This window comes from Oncorhynchus nerka, unplaced genomic scaffold (genome assembly GCF_034236695.1).
Source record: "Oncorhynchus nerka isolate Pitt River unplaced genomic scaffold, Oner_Uvic_2.0 unplaced_scaffold_1559, whole genome shotgun sequence".
NCBI classification, from domain to species: domain Eukaryota; kingdom Metazoa; phylum Chordata; class Actinopteri; order Salmoniformes; family Salmonidae; genus Oncorhynchus; species Oncorhynchus nerka.
In genome coordinates, this window is record NW_027039756.1 from 79,063 (window position 1) to 95,539 (window position 16,477).

At 44.9% G+C, this 16,477-nt stretch overlaps 1 protein-coding gene across 1 annotated transcript; it reads right to left on the reverse strand.

Annotated features, from left to right (window-relative positions):
- Window positions 1–8,266: 8,266 nt before the first annotated feature.
- On the reverse strand, window positions 8,267–14,422 carry LOC115115250 (sterile alpha motif domain-containing protein 9-like). The gene has a single exon (XM_029643746.2). The coding sequence runs from the start codon at window positions 14,387–14,389 to the stop codon at window positions 11,579–11,581; it is 2,811 nt and encodes a 936-aa protein (XP_029499606.1). The 5' UTR covers window positions 14,390–14,422; the 3' UTR covers window positions 8,267–11,578.
- Window positions 14,423–16,477: the final 2,055 nt, after the last annotated feature.

The window sequence follows — 16,477 nt, forward strand, 5'->3', positions numbered from 1 at the left end:
TGTTTCTCACCATATGATGACAGCTGGTGAAGTTGAATGGGCTGGTCCCTCAGGCAGCCTCAGGGTCTGGTGAGGCTGGGAGCTCCAAGGATCTGAACTTGAGGTAGAAGCCACCGGAGAGGGAGATGGAATCGAGAACCAAGACGCAGGTACCTCCGGATCCGATCTTGATTGGGAAGCCATCGAGGACGAAGGTGCCAGAACCTCTGGATCCAGGACGGCAAAGCTGTTTCTGGTCTATGTCAGTTCATTGGCCGATTGGTTGGGTCGAGAACAGCTCCGTTCTCCAGGGAAGGGGGAGACCCCTTTGGGGATGGAACCGTGCCTTGCACCGGCCAGTTGGCTGTGGAGAGCCGACACGGCGGGGAAACTTCCACCAGATCAGAGCGGCTTTGGCTACTGGGGTGGAAGAAAAAGACAAAGTAGGTGGGCGTGGGTTCCCCAGAAGCTTATGTAGGTTTGCTATTTGCTTTCCAAGAGTAGCTACTTTGCGCCTGTAGTCCTCCGCAAGCAAGCAGTTTATACATTGAATGTCAGCACGGTCCACATTGTCCCGGAACAAAGCAAAGTAAACACAGCTCCTGCCACTCTGGAAACGATCAATAGCGGCCTCCATTTGAGACCGCAGAGCCAGCTAGGCTAGCTGGGCTTTCGCATCTCTCCCCCTATACGGAATCTGTCAGGATCCCGGGACAGATAGCAACGCTCACAGCAATTTAGCCCAACAGAGCCGCAGGATTCAAAATAAAATAAAAGTATATAAAAACACTGTCGGCTTTTAAACCGAGGCCTTTAGTTCAGGTTTCGGCGTTCGACAGCGTTCAACAGCGTTCAACAACAACACATATACTTCGCACTCTGATGAAGTTGATTAGGGCTTTGGCTTTGTTTTTAAAATTCTTAAATGTAATATTTATTTAAGTAGGCAAGTCAGTTAAGAACAAATTCTTATTTACAATGACGGCCTACCAAAAGGCAAAAGGCCTCCTGCGGGGAAGGGGTTTGGGATTAAAAAATTAAAATAAATACAATATAAATACAGGACAAAACACACATCACAACAAGAGAGACAACACAACACTACATAAAGAGAGACCTAAAGACAACAACATAGCAAGGCAGCAACACATGACAACACAGCATTGTAGTTGCACAACATAACAGCATGGTAGCAACACAACATGGTAGCAGCACAAAACATTGTACAAACATTATTGGACACAGTCAATAGCACAAAGGTCAAGAAGGTAGAGACAACAATACATCACACAAAGCAGCCACAACTGCCAGTAAGAGTGTCCATGATTGAGTCTTTGAATGAAGAGATTGAGATAAAACTGTCCAGTTTGAGTGTTTGTTGCAGCTCGTTCCAGTCGCTAATTGCAGCGAACCGAAAAGAGGAGTGACCCAGGGATGTGTGTGGTTTCGGGACCTTTAACAGAATGTGACTGGAAGAACGGGTGTTGTATGTGGAGGACGAGGGCTGCAGTAGGTATCTCAGATAGGGGTGAGTGAGGCCTAAGAGGGTTTTATAAATAAGCATCAAACAGTGGGTGTTGCAATGGGTATACAGAGATGACAAGTTTACAGAGGAGTATAGAGTGCAGTGATGTGTCCTATAAGGAGCATTGGTGGCAAATCTGATGGCCGAATGGTAAAGAACATCAAGCCGCTCGAGTGCACCCTTACCTGCCAATCCATAAATAATGTCTCCGTAATCTAACATGGGTAGGATGGTCATCTGAATCAGGGTTTAGTTTGGCAGCTGGGTTAAAAGAAGAGCGATTACGATAGAGGAAACCAAGTCTAGGTTTAACTTTAGCCTGCAGCTTTGATATGTGCTGAGAGAAGGACAGTGTACTGTCTAGCCATACTCCCAAGAACTTGTATGACGTGACTACCTCAAGCTCTAAACCCTCAGAGGTTGTAATCACACCTGTGAGGAGAGGGGCATTCTTCTTACCAAACCACATGAACTTTGTTTTGGAGGTGTTCAGAACAAGGTTAAGGGCAGAGAAAGCTTGTTGGACACTAAGAAAGCTTTGTTGTAGAGCATTTAACACAAAATCCGGGTAGGGGACAGCTGAGTATAAGACTGTATCATATGTATATAAATGGATGAGAGAGCTTCCTACTGCCTAAGCTATGTTGTTGATGTAAATTAACAGTTAGGAACAGTTTGATCTCCCCTTCAAATAAAGGATGAGCTGTGGCTGCCTTCCAAGCAATGGGAACCTCCCCAGAAAGGAGCTCAAAAAAACATCTGGGTCAGATGGTTTAGACCCTTTCTTCAAGGTTGCTGCCTCTATCATCGCCAAGCCTCAACTGACTGGCTTTCTTGATGTCTATAGTATTCTCTGCAGGGAGAGACTTTGTAGCGGGGCAAGGGAAAAATCGATAGGCTTGGCGATGATAGAGGCAGTAACCTTGAAGAAAGGGTCTAAACCATCTGACCCAGATTTTTTTTTAGGTCAAGTTTAATGAGCTCCTTTAGTACCTCAGACTCAGTGACTGCCTATAGGGAGAGACTTTGTAGCGTGGCAAGGGAAAAATCGGGGATAGTCACATTAGAAGGGGTGGGTGATGAGGAAATGTTGGATGGGCAAGCAGACTTAATGAAGTGTTGATTAAAGAGCTCAGCCATGTGCTTCTTGTCAGTAACAACCACATCATCAACATTAAGGGGCATGGTCAGCTGTGAGGAGGAGGGTTTACTCTCCAGGTCTTTAACCTTTTTCCAGAACTTCTTGGGGTTTACTCACACCAATCACACCCCACTCTTTTTACAATCCTGATGTTAAGATTTAAACACTGAGGTAAGCACAAAAGCCCAAGCACTATGTAAAATAATGAAATTACAATAAATAAACTTATTTAGATTCTGAAGGGTTCTTCCCAAAAATGTTCTTAGCATGTTAAAGGCTCTAGGGAGAACCATTTGCCTTACAAAGAACCATTGTCTCCCAAAGAGGGTTCTTCAGATGAAAATGGTTCTTGGTAGAACCCTATCCCTCCGCAAATAACCCATTTATAATATTTTTTCCAGTGCTTAATTTGAGCCAGAACAGGATAGGATTCTTCAGTTTTGCACTGTTTCGTTCCGTAACCTATTTGCCAGGATCCGGTACCTCTGATGGCATGAACACTTATTTTCAATGTAATAATAATAATAAAATCAGAGTCAATACAAGTTGCCTCCTCTGTAATTCTCATGCCCCTTAAAAAACGTAATGTGAAAATGTGCCGGTTATTCGAAGAATAGATTTGTGTTGGGCCGGCCCGGGTTCATGGTTTGATTTTTGTTGGGCCGGCCCGGGTTCATGGTTGGATTTGTGTTGGACCGGCCCAACAAAAATCAAACCATGAACCCGGGCCGGCCCAACACAAATCTATTCTTAGAATATCAGGCACATTTTCACATTACGTTTTTTAAGGGGCACCCTGACAGAATCACCCACCAACCAAGGACCAAGCGGCGTGGTAACGGGCAACGGCAAAAGCAGCAGCAGGAGAAGGAACAGAGGCAGCAGCAACAGGAGCAGCAGCAGCAGTGGGAGAGGCTGCACTACTTGGAGAAATGGACGGGAAAGAACCCTGGGCAGAGCCAGGAGAATATTGCACGGCAGAGCGGATGGAAGCCCGAGAGTCAGCCCCAAAAATGTATTGGGGGGGGGGACTCACAGGGAGTATTGCTACACCAGGTAGGAGACCTGAGCCAACTTCCTGTGGTTACCGGGGTGCTAGAGAGACCGGGCAGGCACCGTGTTATGCTGTGGAGCGCACGGTGTCCCCAGTGCGGGTGCACAGCCCGGTGCGGTACATTCCAGCTCCGCGTATCGGCCGGGCTAGAGTGGGCATCGAGCCAAGTGCCATAAAGCCGGCTCTAAGCATCTGGTCTCCAGTGCGTCTCTTTGGGCCGGCTTACATGGCACCAGCCTTGCGCACGGTGTCCCCGGTTCGCCTGCATAGCCCAGTGCGGGCTATTCCACCTCGCCGCACTGGCAGGGCGACCGGGACCATTCAACCGGGTAAGGTTGGGCAGGCTCGGTGCTCAAGAGCTCCAGTGCGCCTGCACGGCCCGGTCTATCCGTCACCACCTCCACGCACCAGCCCTTCGGTGGCAGCCCCCCGCACCAGGCTGTCTCTCCGGCTCATCCTTACAGAGGTTCCCGTCTGCCCAGCGTTGCCGGAGCTTCCCGTCTGCCCAGCGTTGCCGGATCTTCCCGTCTGCCCAGCGTTGCCGGAGCCTTCCTCCTCTCCAGCGCTACCAGAGCTACTCAGTCCGGCGCTGCTGCCGGAGTCTCCCGCCTGTCCGTCGCTGCTGCCGGAGTCTCCCGCCTGTCCGTCGCTGCTGCCGGAGTCTCCCGCCTGTCCGTCGCTGCTGCCGGAGTCTCCCGCCTGTCCGGCGCTGCTGCCGGAGTCTCCCGCCTGTCCGGCGCTGCTGCCGGAGTCTCCCGCCTGTCCGGCGCTGCTGCCGGAGTCTCCCGCCTGTCCGGCGCTGCTGCCGGAGTCTCCCGCCTGTCCGGCGCTGCTGCCGGAGTCTCCCGCCTGTCCGGCGCTGCTGCCGGAGTCTCCCGCCTGTCCGGCGCTGCTGCCGGAGCCAGAGGCGCCAGAGCCCCTGCCCCTCTGTCCCGAGCCCCTGCCCCTCTGTCCCGAGCCCCTGCCCCTCTGTCCAGAGCTTCTGCCCCTCTGTCCAGAGCTTCTGCCCCTCTGTCCAGAGCTTCTGCCCCTCTGTCCAGAGCTTCTGCCCCTCTGTCCAGAGCTTCTGCCCCTCTGTCCAGAGCTTCTGCCCCTCTGTCCCGAGCTGCCCCTCTGTCCAGTGGGGTCATTGAGAGGGGTGGCCATGGTTAGAAAGCCACTGAGGCGGACAATAAAGCGGACTAAGACAATGGTGAAGTGGGGTCCGCGTCCCGCGCCAGAGCCGCCACCGCGGACAGACGCCCACCCAGACCCTCCCCTATAGGTTAAGGTTTTGTGGCCGGAGTCCGCACCTTTGGGGGGGGGGGGGGTACTGTCACGTTCTGACCTTTTATTTCCTTTGTTTTGTCATTATTTAGTATGGTCAGGCCGTGAGTTGGGTGGGCAGTCTATGTTTGTTTTTCTATGTTTTGGGGTATTTCTATGTTTCGGCCTAGTATGGTTCTCAATCAGAGGCAGGTGTCATTAGTTGTCTCTGATTGAGAATCATACTTAGGTAGCCTGGGTTTCACTGTGTGTTTGTGGGTGATTGTTCCTGTCTCTGTGTTTTGCACCAGATAGGGCTGTTTTTGGTTTTCCACGTTTATTGTTTTGTAGTGTTCATGTTTATCTGTTTTTATTAAACATGAATCAATATAACCACGCTGAGTTTCGGTCCTCCTCTACTTCACCACAGGAAAACCCTGACACTAAACCTCTTGTTAATCTAGCCAAGGTGTCAGATTTCAAAAAGGCTTTACTGCGAAAGCAAACCATGCGATTATCGATCAGCAGACAAAACATTACGTACAGTTACCAGCCAAGTAGATTAGTCACGAAAGTCAGAAATAGCAATAAAATTCATCAATGACCTTTGAAGAGCTTCTTTTGGCAATACTAAAGGTCACGACGAAACAATAAATTGTCGCTTTGTTCGATATAATACATTTTTATAGCCTAACACGAAACATTTTGTAAACAGATTGTGTCGTAAATTCAGTGTCCTTCAACTTTGGAAGTAACATTCGATGTAATTGCTCACTCTAAACGGACGTTTATCGAGCCATGTTTGGTTTCATTGCAATCCTCTGTTTGTTAGTAACACAGCCATACTTCATGGTTCTTTTCCTGGGACATATTGACCAAAAGGGACTGATTTGAACACACCAAACTATGACCTCATTGCGCACCAATGATATGACCAGTTCTTTGTTGTTTGACTGTATTTCGGACCAATTACCACTGATCGTCTTGAAATCTAGCTTGGTAGATAGCCAATGAGCTGAGATAAATGGCAATATGTAATGGTTCTATCCGGGAAGACTGGCCTTTGTGGAAACTCGAGCGTAAACACAGCCATTCGCCATTGAAAATTCTACCAGAAGCAAGCCACGCTGGTTACGCGCAGCAGTATTGTTTTGAGAGTTTTTTCAGAGAAGAATTATGGCGAGTAAATCTATAAAATCAAAGACAAAGTCAAAATATACAGATCTACACAATATTATGGAAGAAATTGATAGGGATAGTGACAGTGAATTACTCCAAGATGATTCGGACAGTGAGAATACTTTTGACTCTAAATCTGAGGAGATGTTCTTGCATGGAGAAGATTCAGTGTGGGATTGGTGAGTACCGTTGTTTGAAATTAATAATATCAAATATTATTAATTTGAGTTGTTTTGGAGATATTTTTATTTTATCTGCCATATATAAAAAAAATATAATCAGTAATGAAATGTGTAAAGTACACATTGCTCTACATTGTGGGTGAGTGTATGTCTGTGTGTCTGTGTGTCTGTGTATATTAGATATTTTTTACATTTTATTTTATCTAAACATGGAATGGAACAGCTCCTCACCATAGTGATTGTTTCCCTACTCTATATATAATCTGTGTCTGTGTGTCTGTGTCTTTATTTCACAGTCCCAGCGATTCTGATTGGGAGCCCATACTGCCAAGGTGCCCATCCCCCACTGAAGCTGGTTCATCCAGCCGGACCCCTGCTGTCTCCGGCACCACACCTACCCCTGCCCGGCCATCTAGAGGTGTGAAGTCGGTGACAAAGAAGCGGAGGAAGGGAAGTGTGGAACCTGCTGGCAGAGCGGAGGAGGGTCGTTGGCACTCCACCTCCAAAATTCAGATCAAAAGGCCACCAGGACCTCAGCTGGACATGACCAGTACAGCCCCATGCAACTTTCCAGTTGTTTTTCACCTCGGCAGTTGTTGAATCCTAGTGTTGAACAGAAATAAGTAAGGAGCTAAGAAGCAGGCAGGCAAGAAAGAGACATGGAAGCCCATTTTCATGTCAGATCTTTTTGTTACCTTTCTATGGTAATTTACATGGGTCTTGTAAAGCTGAAAACCCTGAAGGACTACTGGAAATCTGCACCCCTCTATCAACTCCCTTTCCCCACCACGGTCATGTCACCGTAGCACTCACTTCCGTCATCATGAAGTGCTTTGAGAGACTAGTCAAGGACCATATCACCTGCACCCTACCTGACACCCTAGACCCACTCCAATTTGCTTACCGCCCAAATAGGTCCACAGACGATGCAATCTCAACCACACTGCACACTGCCCTAACCCATATGGACAAGAGGAATACCTATGTGAGAATGCTGTTCATCGACTACAGCTCGGCATTTAACACCATAGTGCCCTCCAAGCTCGTCATCAAGCTCGAGACCCTGGGTCTCGACCCCGCCCTGTGCAACTGGGTACTGGACTTCCTGACGGGCCACCCCCAGGTGGTGAGGGTAGGCAACAACATCTCCACCCAGCTGATCCTCAACACTGGGGCCCCACAAGGGTGCGTTCTGAGCCCTCTCCTGTACTCCCTGTTCACCCATGACTGCGTGGCCACGCACACCTCCAACTCAATCATCAAGTTTGCGGACGACTCAACAGTGGTAGGCTTGATTACCAACAACGACGAGACGGCCTACAGGGAGGAGGTGAGGCCCCTCGGAGTGTGGTGTCAGGAAAATAACCTCACACTCAACGTCAACAAAACTAAGGAGATGATTGTGGACTTCAGGAAACAGCAGAGGGAACACCCCCCTATCCACATCGATGGAACAGTAGCGGAGAGGGTAGTAAGTTTTTAAGTTCCTCGGCGTACACATCACAGACAAACTGAATTGGTCCACCCACACAGACAGCATCGTGAAGAAGGCGCAGCAGCGCCTCTTCAACCTCAGGAGGCTGAAGAAATTCGGCTTGTCACCAAAAGCACTCACAAACTTCTACAGATGCACAATCGAGAGCATCCTGTCGGGCTGTATCACCGCCTGGTACGGCAACTGCTCCGCCCACAACCGTAAGGCTCTCCAGAGGGTAGTGAGGTCTGCACAACGCATCACCGGGGGCAAACTACCTGCCCTCCAGGACACCTACACCACCCGATGTCACAGGAAGGCCATAAAGATCATCAAGGACAGCATCCACCCGAGCCACTGCCTGTTCACCCCGCTATCATCCAGAAGGCGAGGTCAGTACAGGTGCATCAAAGCTGGGACCGAGAGACTGAAAAACAGCTTCTATCTCAAGGCCATCAGACTGTTAAACAGCCACCACTAACATTGAGTGGCTGCTGCCAACACATTGACTCAACTCCAGCCACTTTAATAATGGGAATTGATGGGAATTGATGTAAAATATATCACTAGCCACTTTAAACAATGCTACCTAATATGTTTACATACCCTACATTATTCATCTCATATGTATACGTATATACTGTACTCTATATCATCTACTGCATCCTTATGTAATACATGTATCACTAGCCACTTTAACTATGCCACTTTGTTTACATACTCATCTCATATGTATATACTGCACTCAATACCATCTACTGTATCTTGCCTATGCCGCTCTGTACCATCACCCATTCATATATCTTTATGTACATATTCTTTATCCCCTTACACTTGAGTCTATAAGGTAGTAGTTTTGGAATTGTTAGCTAGATTACTTGTTGGTTATTACTGCATTGTCGGAACTAGAAGCACAAGCATTTCGCTACACTCGCACTAACATCTGCTAACCATGTGTATGTGACAACCTTCATGCAAAAGGTTTCTGACAATCTCACGGGCGCTTCATATTAGTGAGCCAAAAGTTGATGAAGACAACGAGAAGAAGCACGGCACGTCAAGTTTTGATAAGCTCTGCAAAATGAATCCTCTCTACCATAACATCGTTGAGGCCTGCAAGACTTATTTTCAGCCCACCAAGAACCTTTCCATAGATGAGAGAAGGGTAGCCTCAAAGGCCAGAATTGGCCTAAAACAGTACCTGCGTAACAAACCAATTAAATGGGGTTAGAAACTGTTTGTTTTGGCTGATTCTGCGTGTGCATACACGTGCAATTTGTTTGTCTATGAGGGGAAGAGCAGTTGTGCGACCGGTAAGGGACTTAGCTATGACTCCGTTATGGAGTTATTCGATTTTCAGCGGCTAGGGAAGGGCTACAAACTGTTTATGGATAACTTCTACACACGCCCTACTCTGTTCATAGACCTGAGGAAGCTGGAGATGTGGGCCGGTGGCAGGGAGGTGGTCATGTGCTCCAGTATCCACAAGTCCTTCAGTGGTGATCACGTCGTCAGGCGTGTGAAGGGCGCTACTGGGGCATGGAGCACCAAAAATTTCCCAATTCCAGCTGCTGTGAAGGACTACAATAAGAGCATGGGAGGTGTGGACCTGTCAGATGCGCTGATAGGCTACTATAATGTTCTCCACAAGACCATGAAATGGTACAAGACATTGTTTTATCATTTCATTGACATTGCTGTGGTGAATGCCTTCATACTCCAGAAGGAAATGGCTAAGAGTTGTGGACAGCCCCCCATCTCACAACTAGCCTTCAGGGAGCTGCTCATCCAGGAGCTTGCTAGCTACAGCAAGAGCACTGTAGCACCTTCTGTCCCCTCTACCTCAGTCCCTTCGGCTCCAACCAGTGGTGTTCACAGTCCAAAATTCATCATTGCAGGCAGGAATGTGCCTTAGGGCAAAAAGGGCTCAGTAGGGAGGCTTCATTGTGCTCTTTGCCACAAGAAATCCCCTGTCACCTGCACCACCTGTTCGGTGACCCTCTGCTTCACACCAGAAAGAGACTGCTATGGGCTATGGCATCAGCAGCACAATATTGTGTAGAGGACTGAGGGTCTTCACATTATTGTACATTGAAAGTGTAAATAGTTACCCTTGTTATTTTTCATTGTTTTTAAATATTAATTTTTCATTTTCATTTTCAATTTTCCAAGTATATTTTTTGGGGGGTATGTTAGAATACATTTTTTGTATTTTGTACATAGTTATTTGCATCAATGTATCACTGTACCAATTCGGCCACTTGGGTACATTTGGGAAACTTGTGAGGGACACCAGGGTGACTTCATGCTCAATGGCATGTACCTCACTTATTCCTGAAGGTATCTGTCTGAAAATTTGCTCAAATACGGTTACCCACTTATGTTCTTATTTGAAATTATCCCTAGCATCATATCTGAATGTTTGGCTGTTCTTGTTCATTTGAAAGATGCAACAACAGTAAAAGAACAGAAAACATCTGATTATTTCCTTGTATTTTCTTCTACCAGATCTATTGTGTTATATTCTCCTATATTCAATTCATATTTCCACAAACTTCAGTGTTTCCTTTCAAATGATACCAAGAAAATGTATATCCTTGCTTCTGGGCCTGAGCTACAGGCAGTTAGATTAGGGTATGTTTTCAGGCGGAAATTGAGAAAAACTGGAGGGCTATCATTAACAAGCTATGCGAAGGAGATGTGTTGGCTGCATGAGGCAAATGGTGATCAAACCAGATAATGACTGGTTTTCTGATCCACACCCCTACCTTTTTTCAAGGTCTCTGTGACCAACAGATGCATATCTGTATACCCAGTCATGTGAAATCCATAGATTAGGGCGAAATGAATGTATTTAAATGGACTGATTTCCTTATACGTACGAACTGTAACTCAGTTAAACCTTTGAAATTGTTGCATGTTGCGTTTATATTTTCGTTCAGTATACAATCGGGGGAAAGCACCAGTTGGAAAGCAAATTATTCTACTGAAAAGGCTAAGCTACCAAAAATAGGCCTATTGAGCAAACAGCATTGTTTTACAAAGTAAAACAAGAAAGAGATGGCTTTAAGAATGAACGCATCGGCCATCGCAGGTGAGTGAACTGAGCATCATTGGGTGAGTGACTGAAACTGGAAAGCTTTTTTAGGATTATAATTTCCTCCTTAAATGGTACAATATGTGTGTCTCCACACACCAAGGCCTAATCTATTTCTGGATTCAGGACAGGGTCCTTTTAATTGATCTCAGATTCTGAGTTTGTCATGGTCAAAGTAGCCTGTCATTTTGATCATTTGTGAGTTACTAAAAAATAATCTTCTCAAATCTCCAGTCATCTAAAATGATGTGAAATTGTATTAAATGCATTTATAAAAAGGCCACATTTTTCCCCAAACCCGTTTTTTGTTTCACCCTTCTTCAAGAATCTCTACTCTACTGCTGTATGCCAGAATGCAAATACGATGATAATGCAAGCAATGGTTAATTATGAAGGGGATTTTTTGAATGCGTTCTGGTACCTGAGAGCAACCCAAGTCACCCCCCTCTAACGCTCTCACTTTTTCTTCCGGCACCTCCGAATTTACAAATGAAGCACTGCTATTTTCTAAGAGTGCAGCTGCCAGCTGTGTGAAACTGGAGCAAAATGACAAATGTATTGGTGGGTTTGGACGTCACTGTATTGTGGAAAACTTAGCACATGAAAATATCAAGAACTTGAACATGAGTGAGAGAATATAGAGATGAAAATGAGAAATTAGGATTAGAATGGTTTTACCGTCTTTGATCGATTTGATGTCAGTTACTTCCAAAAATGTACGAGGCTCCCCCCTGTCATCATACCTGAATAGAAGACATGTCTATGATGGGATGGGTAGTGTATGCCATAGGCCACAGGACCTCTAATGGTGAAGCCTAGGTAGAAGCAGACGTCTCCAGACTTCCAAACTTTTCTTCGTTGGTCGGCACAGACTTCAATCTCCTTGCCATCAACACACGCAAACACCCGGTGCTGTCTAACCACTCCATTGACTGGAAGAAGAAGGTCCTGGACACTGGGTTCTCTCCACACCTCACCACTGCTCCACTTTTGATCTATAGTGTCTGGCCTTGTCATTTTATTCTCCCTTGCCAATAGTTTCTCTAGTTTTGCTCTATGAACCAATCTGCTCAAACCCTCACCCTTACCCAGGAAAATAAGGGGGCGAAGGTACCTTGAGCGAAGATGCTTCTTGTATGTGTTTTTGTAAGACTCTTGCATCTCTAGAACACATTTATTGAGGTCAACATGGAATCCCATTTTCTTATGCTCCTCGGGCCAAAACAGCAAAAGGACTAAGACGTAAAACTCTGGGGTTTGGTTACCGAAATTGGCCAATAGGTGTCTTTCCAGAATACCTCTTAGGATTGGCAAAGGGGTAAGCACTGGAGATGCTGCATCCACTTTGCTTAAGATGATGTTGGCAAGGATGAAGTTTTGGGCAGCTTTGTTCTCACCACCACCATCTTTCTTTTTTTCCCATTCGTTTTTTATTTCCTCCCACAAAATTGTTATTTGGCGCAAGTGAGTTTTATCATAGCCCTTATCAAGACAGCAAAGCAGTCCAGGGAAGGCAATGGCCATTTCTTCTTTGAGCTTCTGGAGGGGTACATCTATTGCAGACTCTGAGTGTATAGGTGTACATGTCCCCACGTATTTGCAGTAGCAGTTCTTGACATCAGTCTGAAAGTAATGTGGTTCGTCTTTTTTCATGCTGGGTTTGGAGTAAGACAAGTAACTGTCAAAAAACTCACATTTCCTCTCCACCTCATCCCTGAGGTTGATGATGAGTGGCTTGTACTTGAAGAGCTTTTTCTGTCTGATTGATAAGAAAAAGGTGTCAGCTGATATTTCCATGGTAAGGACTTTTTGCCAGGTATTGTCAAGAGAGACAAGCGAGTCAAAAACAATGTTGGCAACCTGTAGATATCCAAATAGTCCTCTGTTGTTAAAGATCCGTGAGACTTTGGTCATACCATCATCTTGCATGTCTGCTCCCTGTTCATTTTCAGCAGCCCTTTCCTCATCTCTGAAAGCCTCAAAGGCCTTATTTGACAGTTGCAAAATTTCTTGTGCAGAGATGGAAGGATCATGGACCCTGCTCTTCAAATTGTTCTTGTATACTTGCCCCAGTGTATCAGCAACAAATGAACTTTTAGCATCTCTGTCTTTCGCAATTTTTGCCCACTTCTCCGCTTTAAAATAGGCTCTTGTCTCAATGTAAAGAAAACGAGCAAGATTTTGAGGAAAGAATGGGTTTTGCTTGAATTTCTCTGAAGCTAATTGTAAAACAGATACAACATTCCTTTTGGATTCTTCGCCTTCAATATCTTGAATCAACCTGGAAAACGTGTCTTTTCTCTCTTCTCCCATTTCCCTTTTCGTTAACATGTCTTGAACTAAAAATTGTTGTACCTGTTCTCTACAAAATTCAGTCAGAAAGTTCCTTGCTGTATCACTCCTGGTCACACCTGCTGTAGCCAATACCTTAACACACTGCTGTGCAATCAGTGGGTGAGCCATGCGGACATGTTTGTCTTGTCCCTGTCGTGCAGGGAATGTCACTATCAGATGAGTGAAAGGCTCCATTCGCTGCTCAAAGGAAGGACCTCCATAAATGGGATCTGGAGGCCCCAGGAATGCCTGACAGTGAGACTGCAGAAGGTGGGAGCCAGGAACGTAGGCATTCACCAGTGATAAGAATGCAAGAACCTGGGAATTTTTAGGTCTTCTATTTTTCCTGACATCTCCTGAAAGGGCACACGTTTCTTTCACATAATCTCCACTAATATTTTCTCGCATTATGTTAAAGCCATGAAACTGTTTGTGTTCATTGCTGTAGCTTCGACTGATCTCAATCTGTTTCTCCTCAAACTGTTGTTTCTCTGCTTCAGAAAGTTCCATCCTGAGAATAACATGTCTTGATTTGTTATGGTCCTCTTGTTTGATAACTGCCTTACGCACACAGTTTAAAATTATGACCACAGGCCTGTGGGTCACGATGTTTCTCTTTGCAATCTCTTTGATGATGGCATCCTGCAGATTCTCCAGAATACGCTCATCTTCCAGCAGTAAGAGCACAGTATTCTGGTGGCCTTTACCGCCTGCAGTGAAAAGGAGAATCACCTCCTTGGCGATAGCGGTAATATCTGAGGTAGGGCCTGTTAGAACAGCACACCTCAGTGTTTTCCTCATGTCCCAGAGAACCTGCTTGGCCAGAGTGGTTCCCCCACTGCCTGGCTCATACAGCAGATTCATGGTAGAAGTCAGGTCACCCTTACATTGTTTCTTAATATTTTCTATCAGCTCAGTGTACCCGTCTCTTTTTATAAAGGTTGTTGTTTTATCAGCTGATGTTGCCTTTTCAGCCCAGCAGAAGTTAAGCCATTGAGGTGGGGCTCCTCTGTAAAAATCTACCTCGGTCTTCTTAGCTACTGCTGAGTCTATGTCCTCTTCTTCAAATGCATTTGCGTACAAAACATCCAGAAGTGAAATGGAATCCCTGATTTGACTTCCAACATAACTTTCACGACCACGGGCATTGGACAGAGATGAGCCCTTGTTGTGTGCCATCTTTGTTGTCTCCCGTCCCAAGCTGAACCAGTGTTCTGAATATTAGTTGTTCTTCATGTGGTGTCATGGACTCTAAAAAAGGAGACAATAATGTTTAAGTAAGAATGTCGAAGGACAATAATTAAGGCTGTATACAGTAAAAGGCTGTATCTTTGACTTTGTTGGATTTATCTTCTGACAATGCATGCCACTGATAATTGCAGACGGTGTGTGTTTTGCTTCTTGTTGCTACCGTCTCGTATACGTTTTTTCAATAACTTTGTTGCAATTTTCACAAGTACCGTGCCCTCAGAAAGTATTCATACTCCTTGACTTATTCCACATGTTACAGCCTGAATTCAATATGGATTAAATGTATATTTCCCCCTCAACCATATACACACAATAGCCCATAACAACAAAGTGAAAACATGTTTTTAGAAATGTTTGCAAATTTATTGAAAATGAAAAACAGAACTCTAATTTACGTGAGTATGCACACCCCTGAATCAAAACTTTGTAGAAGCACCTTTGGCAGTAATTATAGCTGTCAGTCTCTAAGAGCTTTCCACACCTGGATTGTGCAACATTTGCCAAATATTTTTTGAAAAATTCTTCAAGCTCTATCAAATTGGTTGTTGGTCATTGCTAGACAGTCATTTTCAGGTGTTGCCATAGATTTTCAAGTAGATTTAAGTCAAAACTGTAACTCGGCCGCTCAGGAACATGCAACTCCAGTGTAGATTTGGCCTTGTTTTTTAGTTTATTGTCCTGCTCAAAGGTGAATTAATCTCCCAGTGTCTGTTGGAAAGCAGACTGAAGTAGGTTTTTACGTTTTCATCTAGGATTTTGCCTGTGCTTAGCTGCAATTCATAATTTTTTTATATTGAAATACTCCCCAGTCCTAACGATTACAAGCATACCCATAAGATGATCCAGCCACCGCTATGCTTGAAAATATGGAGAATGGTACTGTAATGGTTCTCTTGTGGTGAAGGAGAGTCGGACCAAAATGCAGCGTGATGATGATTCATGATATTTTAATGAAGGAAAAAACTATACATGAAGAAACTACAAAATAATGAAATGTGAAAACCGAAACAGCCCTATCTGGTGCAAACACAAAGACAGGAACAATCACCCACACAACACTCTAAGAATATGGCTGCCTAAATATGGTTCCCAATCAGAGACAACGATACACACCTGGCTCTGATTGAGAACCACTCCAGACAGCCATAGACTTTGCTAGATAACCCCACTAAACCACACACCCAACACCCCACAAAACCCCAAGACAAAACACACCACAATAAACCCATGTCACACCCTGGCCTGACCAAATAAATGAAGACAAACACAATATATTACAACCAGGGCGTGACAGGTACTGCATTGTATTGTATTTGCCCCAAACATAACACTTTGTATTTAGGACAAAAAAGTTAATTGCTTTGCCACATTGTTTGCCGTATTAATTTAGTGCCTTGTTGCAAACAGGATGCATGTTTTGGAATATTTAATTTTTACTCTGTCAATTTGGTTAGTATTGTGAAGTGACGACAATGTTGTTGATCGACCCTCAGATTTGTCCTATCACAGCCATTGAACTGTAACTGTTTTAAAGTCACCATTGAAATCCCTGAGCGGTTTCCTTCCTCTCCTGCAACTAAGTCAGGAAGGACACCTGTTTCTTTGTAGTGATTGAGTGTATTGATACACCATTATAGGTGTAATTAATATTTTTACCATGGCTCACAGAGATATTAAATGTGCCCTTCTTTGCAAGGCATTGGAAACCTTCCCTTGTTTTTGTAGATGAATCTGTGTTTTAAATTCCCTGCTCAACTGAGTGACCTTACAGATCGTTGTATTTGTGGGGTACAAAGATGAGCTAGTCATTCAAAAATCATGTTAAACACTATTATTCCACACAGAGTTAGTCCATGCAACTTATGTGACTTGTGAAGCAAAGTTTTACTCTTGAGCGTATTTAGGCTTGCCATAACAAAGGGGTTGAATACTTATTGACTCAAGACTTTTCAGCTTTTCAAATGTAATACATTTGCTTTTCAAATGTAATTAATTTGTTAAGGTTTCTAAAAACAT

What these genes read in the sequence shown, in the direction of transcription:
- LOC115115250 (XM_029643746.2), bottom strand. Translation starts at nt 14,389, where the DNA reads ATGGCACACAACAAGGGCTCATCTCTGTCCAATGCCCGTGGTCGTGAA.